General features: G+C 35.9%; 1 protein-coding gene across 1 annotated transcript in view; it reads right to left on the bottom strand.

Annotated features, from left to right (window-relative positions):
• LOC108694349 overlaps positions 1 to 10,794 on the bottom strand; it is a 48,048-nt gene that overhangs the window by 2,974 nt on the left and 34,280 nt on the right. The window contains exon 2 of the mRNA XM_018203775.1: positions 3,315 to 3,467. Coding sequence (XP_018059264.1) covers positions 3,315 to 3,467 — 153 coding nt within the window. The remainder of the gene's footprint in view (positions 1 to 3,314; positions 3,468 to 10,794) is intronic.

Genomic DNA, 10,794 nt, shown 5'->3' with positions numbered 1-10,794 from the left:
TATATATATATATTATACCTCTATTAGCAAAAAAAATATAAACAATAAAGTACACAGAAATTTCGAAAAAAATAATTTTTTAAAAGAGCTGAGTGTGCCGTATCAAGAATGACATTTGAAGAATTAATATTGCACTACACTGTTATTTTTATTATAAAAAGCTTTTATAATTTATTATCCATATATATCTTTCAAACAAGATAAAAATATATCAATACTAAAAATTAAAATAGTCCGGGAAAATAATTTCGCTCGCAGTTCGAAGAAGTACAAATATAGTATATGTGTAAGTATATATATAGTATATATAGTAATTCAAGATTGAATTATTTAAGCATTAAAAGATCCAGTTTTGAGATCGTTATAGACATACATTTAATTTCTAGTATTGTGTTCTTACGTATGTCTAAAATATAAATTCTTGGGGATGTTGGAGTGGCCAAATTGTTGGGATTTTTCAGATCGATATAAATCTCCGAATTTACTGAACAAAATCAAAAATCCTTTTGCTGAGTTAAAATAAATGCGAAATTTGAGAGTGCTGCAATAGACTTTATATTAAAAGCAGAAAAAAAGTTAAAACTTACATTTTTTTAAACTCAAACTAGAACCTAACGTAGATGTTTCCATAATACAAAAGTTTTATAGTTCGTATGGACCAAACAATAGTGCAGCACTCGCGCATTATATGCACAAACAATACTGAGTTTATGAAACTAATCGTAAGATTAAAAACTTCAAAAGAATGATTTATATCGATCTGAAAATGACGTGCATGCAAATGACGTGTATACGAACACTGAGCAAAGATTCGGAATGATAAACAAAGCAATAATTGTGTCTAGCGGTAAGTGTTTGATCTACTAAGAGATAGCGTTGTAATATATTAGATAAGGACAGATGAATGAGTTTGAGTGAGACACAACAATATATATATATAATAAGTACAAGAAATGAATCCCCATATAGTTTATAAAAATATATGTCCAGATAATATTACTAATATCATTTCCATGGACAAAATCGATAAAGTCTTCTTCCTGTATAATATAATTTCATGCCGCGTATTTTAGGATAATCGTATGTATTAATACAGAAATAAGTTGCTAGTACTAATCCAGATTTTATGCTAAAAATACGACAGAAATATAGCGACTATGGAAATAGGATATATCGACCAGATCTTCATCTTTCTCCGTTTCTCAAACGTTGCGCCACTTTTGCGTATATTCACGCAGAAACATCGCTCGGGCGGATAATTAAGCAATTTCACCCGATCGAGGCATCGTACCCAAGTGCACGTTCGTGCAATAATAATACGCAACTACCATTGTCAATCAACACGTTAATGCGCGCGCGAATGGCCCTTCCTGCTCTCCGAGTATCGCTGTCACGTGGCATCGTTTTACGTGCGACGCCCACTGGGGAAAATTCATGAGCAGTATAACGGAACTTTGATGTCTTCTGCGAGAGGAGGCGTTCAGCCGGAGGGATGTTCGCCGCCTCTTAATAGGAAACGTTTCTCTCTAAGGAAGTAAAGGAGGGGAAGAGGGCGACATAACTTAATCAAGGTGGATGGCAGCCTCTGTGAGAGGCCGAGAAAGCCGACGGAGACTGATGTATGCGTATAACTGCACCAATTCCAAGAAAGAAGGGATATAATTCGATAAGATTTATCCGAAACCTTGCAACGAACTCAGAGAAAATAAAAGCAAAAAAAAGATATGTTTCTCAAGTGAAAATTCGAAACAATTTATATTGTATTTATATATTGTATAATTGATTGTTAGTCTACAGTTACTAGTAATATTTCGATTCGGACTTGTGAAAGGATTGCATCAGAGTACCGGTAAAATGAAAATAAATTATTGAATAATTAGAATTCTTCTCGATAATAATATTTAATATATGACATTATAAAAAAGAATGACGAGTACTTATCTAATAAACAAATTTTGTATTGCGTAACATATTTCAAGAGATGGTAATGTCTTAGTGCTAAGCCAAGCCTAGCGACACTATCGCGTTTCTTTACGCGAGTTTAAGTATAATGAAACAACTCAGATTATATATTAAGCAAACAGATTATATATTAAATAAACAAAATCTACATTTTAGCTTTTCGTATTTAATGCTCTCTTATGAAAGACTATTATTAAAGACTCTTTCATTTATCCTTTAGTCCTTACTTCTCAGTGAATCGGAATTTAAAAGATTTCACAACAAATATAAATCAATGAATCATTCTTAAATGTAGTTGCAACTTTACGACTTTCAACAGAGCTCTTAGCGGAAGTTTTGCTCGTTATTCTCGCTTGATTACGGGAACTTCCGATTAACTTCGAACGGCAAATTGCGCGCTATGAACTGTAACACGTAACGTATCGATCGGACGCGCATTAAAGGTGCAAGTCGTCAAAGGTAAATTGCGTGTACCGAATCGGTCAATTTCTGCAACCCTTGCGATATAACAGCATCAACTCGAAATCCACCATCCTTGACACAGCGGTAGTGGTATCGCGTTGCGCAACGCGGCACTGTGACATAACGCGGGCTCTCCTCTCTGGAGCCGATGAATCCCGCCGCCTAACGCCGACTTGAACGTAAAACAGTTCCACCGTCGCGCAAACGCTCGAGTGTGTGAGTAAGCAGGCAATGCAACAAGTGTCCTGAGGTTTTGAATCACAAGCAGATCGCGGCATGCGAGAGAGAGAGAGAGAGAGAGAGAGAGAGAGAGAGAGAGAGAGAGAAAGGAGAGAGGATGGGAGGCCGAAGAGTGGGAGGGTGGTCGCAGGGGCCGACGATGAAGGATAGAAAGAGACGGCGTGCTGAGGGTGAGAGATAGAAAGAGAGAGAGGAAGAGAGAACAGATATGATACCCAAGAGAGAGGTTTACGCGAATGCGCGCCGGAACATGTGAGATGACGTGTGGTATCGAGTGTTCGACGCTTGAACGCCTCGATGCCTTCCTTCGGGAACGGTAAATATCGCGTGTCGCGGGCAACCATGCAGGAATTCATCGCGTTTTGCCGATAACACCCGAATTCGGAATTCGATCGCTTCGCGGATCGACGGATATTCGATGGTTAGTGACAAGTCTAATACCAAAAACTCCAATACTGAGAAATATTGTTTACAATGGGATTGCAATTCGATAATTGGAGAACGTCAACTTATGTCTTTAATTATAAAATGGTACTTTTTTATTTACATTTTTTTTATGCGACGTTTTAAATTTCTAAACCGAGAAAGTGTATACATTTTTTTAATATAAATTTTTTTAAAATATAAAATTTTTTATAGTCACAACTTACCGTTCTGTAAGTGCGTTTTTGACCAGCATGCTTCCCAGGACGTCCTTCAAGATCAACATGAACGGCATGGATGATATCGAAAAAATTCTCCACAATCGCGACTTTTTTGTACACTCTTCCAGGTGGGACTGTACCTTCGGCACCATTTAACGCCTGTAAACAGAATACATGAAATGATAAGAAATTTATTAAACTTATTATTACGTATGAATATAATTTAATGTGCAATAAAATGTTACTTGTGTTACTAATAATAAATAGCAAGATTACGCGATTTTATATTTTCGCCTTCGTTGTGTTACAATTTTAGATAAAGTGAATATATTATTTAAGCGAGTCGATAATTTATCAAATGTTTTACACATAAATCTATTTGTTGTATCTACATGTATTTTTTAAAACCTCTTCAATAACTATATTATATTCAAACGCCACCTATTATCGAGAAGGTAACTTCCCTTCAAGTTTCCCAATCGGTAAGTGTGTTTAGGTCACAAGCTGTTACCAACATTGACCTGAAAAGTCTACTTTATCGACTACTAGTAAATCAGTTTCCTAAGTTATTATCTGCTATCGGTAAAAAAGACTTCCTTACTATGTCAATTAAAAGAAAAAGTACTAATTACATAATTACAATTTTTGTGATTGCAACTATGAAATTTTAATAAATCTGGAAAAAACAATATTAAATGTCTTATATTAAGCCATATAATGTGCTATCTATGTTTCCTACATTATCTATATCGTAAAAGAATGGATTTCTGTATTTCAATCAATTGTGATTGCAAAAAAAAACTCTTTTTCGATAATTTTGTTCTTATTTTGTTCTGTCATACATAAGATAGTAATATCAATAAATACGTCACAATATTGTGGAAAACTATATAATAATACATTTATATTTAAAAAGACGAGATGCATTCATTAGAATTTCGCTCAGACTGATTAAGACAAATATAGATGCTGGATTTTATCTCGCAGTGTAACCTCCTAATCAAGCTTCGTCGTTTCCTATCTCGCCTGCATTAACAGAATTCTTCATTAACCGCGGGAAATTTGTCCTTGTCTGGGCCAGGGTTGAGAACCGCGGCGCGTTCTGCGTAATCTTAATTAATCTCGTCCTAAGTACCGGCATCGCCCGTGGGCATGGTCGCGGTCAGATTGTTCCAGCGAACTTTGCGACCTCAAGAAGTTCGACGCGCATGCGCGACATTATTGTATTTCCCTAAACACCTGTTGAAGGGTAAAGTTGAACTCGTGGAGTTTAGCGCACGGGCTTAAGTGGCTGTGGTCAAGCGGGATAACAATAGCGACGCCTATCCGATCACATTCGCAAACCGGCGTAATCTTTCGAGGGGAAAAATCACCCTCGCTCGAATTAATAATTATCGCTTTCAAATTGCCCTGTTCGAAGCACAGATATTAATGGATTTAATTCAGAATTCAAACAATATTCAATCGTCATGTGAATGTTTTATTTAATTGTTTCAAATTTTTATCTCGATAAAGATACAGAACAAAAATAGATTAATAAAAAATCGATATTGAATACACATTTATAAACATAAATCCGAACATTATTCAAAAGTTTGTCAATCAGATAGTCGAATGGGAACTTTTTATTGCGGAATGTGCGTAATATGATATTTCTCGCAAAAATGATCACATAGTGCGTAAAGCATCCAAATATAGACAGGTTTCACAAAAAGTAGCTTTTAAATTGACCGCATCTTTTGTTTGAAATTATATTCCTTTGTTATTTAACCCTTCGTGATCACTGAGGACAGAGAAGATCCCAAAAAGATGTAAGACTTTAATATTTCTAAGATCTTTTTTAAAATGAAACTTAAACTGTCATTTATCCGAAGTTCAAAATACTTTTTTTGTACCTTCGGCCGCATATTGTTCCTTGAACATCAATTTTTACGATTTTTTTTTTAAATTAAAAACTCTCTTTAAAAAGTCACTGCATTTCCGTATTCTACAATGTTTAAAGTACGTTCAGTAATTTTGTGATTTTAAAGAAAAGCTGTAAATATGGCAATCGATTAAAATATTAGGTTATATAACCAACTCTATGTAACCAACATAAAATTCCCAAGAGATGTGACCACGAAGGATTAAAGTATGTCGATGACATCTATCACCTTAGAAATGCTTATCTTGAAATTATTAAGCCCTTATATCTTCAGAATACAAAAAAACTTCCTGCGATAATTATAATTATCTTACCGTAGCTTTTAGAGATACTTTTAGATTTTTATTATCATTATATATAGGACTTTTAAATGCGGTAGACACCGAGTACTGCGTCAGAGGATTAAAACGCGGAAGTGCGTGCACGCATACAATAAGTGCCTAACCAAAGGGGCTCAAAGAACTATCGGGGATAAATTTAGCCCTTTATCCGAGCTGCCCTCAGCTGCCCGTGTCGCTTCGCGTTACACGGTCAAGCTAATTAAGCGCATCTCACCCTCACCTTTACTCACATCTACATCAATGATTAGACGATCATCTAATGCATCAGTGACCGTTGAATCAACATCTTCCTCAAAGGAGCAGTAGAACTGGCTTTATCGCTCTGTCAAATTATCAGGAAAGCCGAGAGAACCCGATCTCACTTTCGCCAGCGTCTCTTTCGAGATAAAGATACATCAGGGAGATCCGCATTCACCTCTAATGCTCAACGCTAAATGTGACTATTTGAGTCTGGATCTTTTTTGTGATACTAAAAATCGCATTCAAGACCATGAAGTGCTAATCAACTGCGATACGATTAAAATCTTCTTGAAAGAGCAATTATTGAAAAAAGATGATAAATATGATACGTATACATTATAAATACAAAATTTGAAATAATTGCTCGTTTTTAAGAAAAAAAGAATCTTGAAGGAAGTAATCTTTTTTCTTTAACAAATGAGAATTTCAGAAGGAAAATGCGTGACACCTTACTAAATGAAAAATGAGACAACAAATTTATTCTCGAACATAAAAAAAGCAATGAAAATCTTTGTTCTGCATAAATTATTTCTTAATAATTAGAAAATTTCAAGGAAAAGTTTTTATTTTTTAATAAAACGAAATTATATTTAATAAAACGAAATTATCAGAAGTGATTTGAAAGTTACCATATTCGTTGTAATTTAATAATATTGAAATCTGTATTGTTCAACTTGCGATTCTAACAAAACCACAAGCTACATAAAAGTTATAAATGTATGTATTAGAAGCTAAAAAGGAAATTGAAAAATTTGATCAGTTTGAAGCAAAAAAAATGAGTCAAAATATATTTACTCATAATTTTAAAAATTATCAATTAAATATCAATTAAATAATAATAAAATAAACGCTTTGAAAATATTAAATATTTTATGTCCAAAAACAAGACGTTTTATATCTCGATTTTAAACTTTTTGTTGTCTGAATAGACAGAATCGATCATATTATTTTATTATTATTTAATTGACATATTTTTAAAATCATAAGTAAATATATGTCTCGTTTTTGAACATCGAAAAGAGAGTCATGAAGACTCTCGCAAAGTACGAGCGTTACACCATGTAAGAAAGAACACGTCGAGAGGAAGATGTTCCTCAACGCGACGAGACGGTTCAGAATAGAAACACGTCAGCGCCGCCATAAATCCCTATATGAGGCGCGTAAGACCCCGGCGGAGCCAAGTTTGCGACGGTACGGCAAACGAAAATCCGGATAGGTATAGCGGCTGTTTTTAAAGCCCTCGCGGACCGCGAACGAGTTTGCATTTTAAACAAATCCGAACGTTGCCACTGCCGCCGCCGTCGCTGCGGCGCAATGCCGGGGAGAAAACAGCGCGACACGGCGACCGGCGAAGCGAATTAAAAAAATTCACAAGGGAGTCGCGCCGCGCCACACCGTTCAGTATCGGGATGTCGCGAATTGCGCGTGGACGAGAAAGAAAAGTCACGTACCGGGTGGTCCGTGCAAATCATTTCCTCTTCCAGCGCAGATAATAGAGCGCTCGCGCGATGAGAAGAAAAGAAGTACCGAAGGAAGAGAGCACGGAACTGCTCATCGTCATCAGCGAGCACTTTCGAATGTTTCCGCTCTCCTGAGATATCGGTGAGATGTTTAAAACGGCTCGTGACGCGCGCGAGTTTTCACCGTCAACTAATGCACCGTTCGAATGCGGTAATTGCGATATTTAAAATATTATAGCATATGTTCGACATAAATTGACATCCAATCTGTATAATCTAGTTAAGATATTCTCAGAATCATTTTTTTTATTGCGTTACGTAATTACGTATATTTACCGATACAGTCTTACACTGCCTTTATTATTACACAATAGCGATGTCAAGACAGACATGAAAGTACGAAAGGAGAGGCGCTTACTCCTCGTCCCTTTCTCAAATTTTGATAAGGGGAAATAATTAAATTATAAAAATTATTTGTATGATAAATGTTATACCCTTATTGGCTAAAGCGTGACTCTTGCATTATTTATAAGAAAAAGTGACCGAAAAAAAATGGTTTTTTCTCGTTTTTTGGATCCTCAATTTTTAGACTGAACTATGTGCAAAATGATACTCTACAATGAAATATTAATTACATCAGGTTAATGTGACACAATCGTTATCATAGCTGGAGGAGGAAAGAGGTCATTTATTATCCTGGATCTACAATATATAGATTTTTAAATCTTAAGTCATAAGGAATGGACGAATCAATTATTCTCCTCGCATTCGACTGTAGTTGGTTAATTTTTTATGGCTTAAGGCTTAAAACACCTATTGTAGATCTGGACTTACGTCTATGCTACCAGAATAAGTGTGATGTTTAGTTGATTTTGCCTTCAGCTGGATCGGGAATGATGTTTTGTACACAATTCAATTGCACACACCGCCAGTTTCTAGTAGGTAATTTTTAACAATTACCAATGAGATATTATTTTTTTACATATGCTTACATTTCATTATGATGGAGATTAAAAGAAAAATATAACAAAGGATTATAGGAATGCTCAAATGTGAGGAAACATCTAATATTGAAAAAATCATAAATGCTACATCGTAAGTCTACTGTGGCCATCACTATTCATAAAAAATAATTGTAAAAAACGAATGGGAAATAATTTTTAACGAATTATTTTGTAATTATCTGTCACAAGATGTGATAGATAACAGATCGAAACTGTTATTATTATTTAAACAAATTTAAATTTAATTAATTAGCAAGAAATATCCAGCTTGATATTCTTAGCCTTTTTATTGTTTATCTATTTTAATACATTATTTTTAATTAGCCAGTTAGCGATGTGGATATAAAACAATTGATATAAACGGTTGGATTTTATTTAGTATCGACCTAAGATACCGGACCTCACAAATCTGATTCGATAATAAACTTCGATTCAGTTGTGATAAAAATTGTCATTTCAACTTCGAACTTCTTTGTAATTAATGTCTTATTATAAGGTTAAATAAAATTTGACCACCCAGTTCAGTCCCGAAATCAAGGAAAAAAAGGGGATTTTTTTCAATCACTCTTTTGAAGATCTTCGAAGATTGACTTTAATATATGTATTTTAATTTTGTCAGATAAATTTTTGCCACCTGCTGAAATTCTACGTTCAAATCTAAAATGGACGCAATAATTTTCACAACAATATGCTATCATCTCTTTTGACGATATATCCAGTTTAGAAGTGTTTCCGATACAACTCTGTATTCGCTACTTAAACGACAATATCGGACGGAATCTGCAAAGTCGCGTGTATAAACGCGTCGCCGGTGACTGTAAAACACAATTCACGCGAGTTCGATCTCGCTCAGAGCGCGTATCAATGAGACGAGGACGACCGTTCTGCTTAGTCTGTGCTATTGAAACAGTACCGAAGTAGCGTCGTAACGTTGCATAACAACGATACTAGGAAGTGACGGGAAAGTAGCACGACATCGTTGGTGTGCGCGCGCGCGGGCAGGGGGACCGTTAAATATTCTCTCAACGAGGTCGGATTACCTCCATTACACCCGGCAAGCGATGATGATAACGACAATGGCGATACGACGATCCAAACAGGCAGACAGACAAGCAGGCCTGACCGTAGTACCGAGAAATCCTGACGCAGTTTTGCTGGCACGACAATCACTGAGCTTAGGATATCAACTCTCCTCGGGGTCGTTTCTTCCAGGCGCGCCGGAGCCCGGAAAGCATGTGATTGGGTTAGTTTTGGTTTGTTGAGACGAGACACGGTCGGCCGGGCCACCCAGTAGCCATTTAGATAAAGGACTGGCCCCTGTTGAGTGCCGCGGGATGCCAGCGCGAGAGAAGTCAGAGAAGAGGAATGGGAAAATAAAAGAGAAAGACAATGCGAGAGAGGAAAAGAGAGGGGGGAAGCGAGAGAGAGAGAGAGAGAGAGAGAGAGAGAGAGAGAGAGAGACGTGTTAACGAGGAATAGAGATCCGCGACAAGAAAAGCTTCGATCCAAATACTGAAATCATACCCGATATCCAAGGAGAAAAAGTAAATCGAAATCGAAAAGATGGAACAAAGAGATGCGATGAGACGTAGTGGTTCCGTTCGAACAGTCACCCTTTCGCCGGAAGCAGAAGTAGTCGAGTTTATTACAGCATTTCTTCGACTATTGTGTTGCGATGATTGTGAAATGTTTTCGATTAACGATTAAATTAGATATATTATACGTACGAACACTCAGAGACATACCTTCTTTCTCGTAACGGCAGAATTTTAAATTGCTCGACTATTCTATTTTAAAAAAAAGAGTTTCTAAGTAAACCCATAGAACTTTGAAAAACATATTAGCTGCATTTTAAATAAATTTGTTTGATTATATTATATGAAATATATATGTAATGTAATATTTATGTAATGTAATGGAAAATTGCAACACAAAAATAAAATTAATAGAAAAATGTAACAAAGTCCAGAAAAGAGGAGAATTTAAATCAGCGATTTTCGATTACAATTGTTAATGTATGAACTATAACACTGCTGGTTATTTCAGCATATACAATGCTGACGATATTTAAAAGTAATACTTTATCAGAATATTTTGTCGACACAGTATTCTTATAATCTAAGAAAAGATATTAGAAAGAGATTTCGATATTGGGGCACGGAGATATCGGTTTGAAACGAGCGTATCCACGAGCGAATCCATCCGATGAAATCGCACCGAAGCAATTTCGAACTTCTCCAACGCGGCCACGGCTTCTTTGGTAACTTGAGCCACCGAGTATGGGGATAATTTACAACAAGTGTATCGATCGCGCTCGCAGAGGCGAAAAGTACTCGATTGAATCCTTTTTCATATATATATATATATATTGGGTTGTCCGGAAAGTTCGTGCCGATGTTGAAGGAAAATTGAAACGTAGATTTAAATTTTAGTATACATTTATTAAATTATATAGATTAGTCGGCACGAACTTTCCGGAGAACCCAGTGTGTGTGTGTGTGTGTGTGTGTGTGTGTG

Source organism: Atta colombica, unplaced genomic scaffold (genome assembly GCF_001594045.1).
Source record: "Atta colombica isolate Treedump-2 unplaced genomic scaffold, Acol1.0 scaffold12, whole genome shotgun sequence".
In the NCBI taxonomy this organism is placed as follows: Eukaryota; Metazoa; Arthropoda; class Insecta; order Hymenoptera; family Formicidae; genus Atta; species Atta colombica.
Note: the sequence above shows the minus strand (reverse complement) of the source record. Positions and strands in the feature narration are given on the sequence as shown.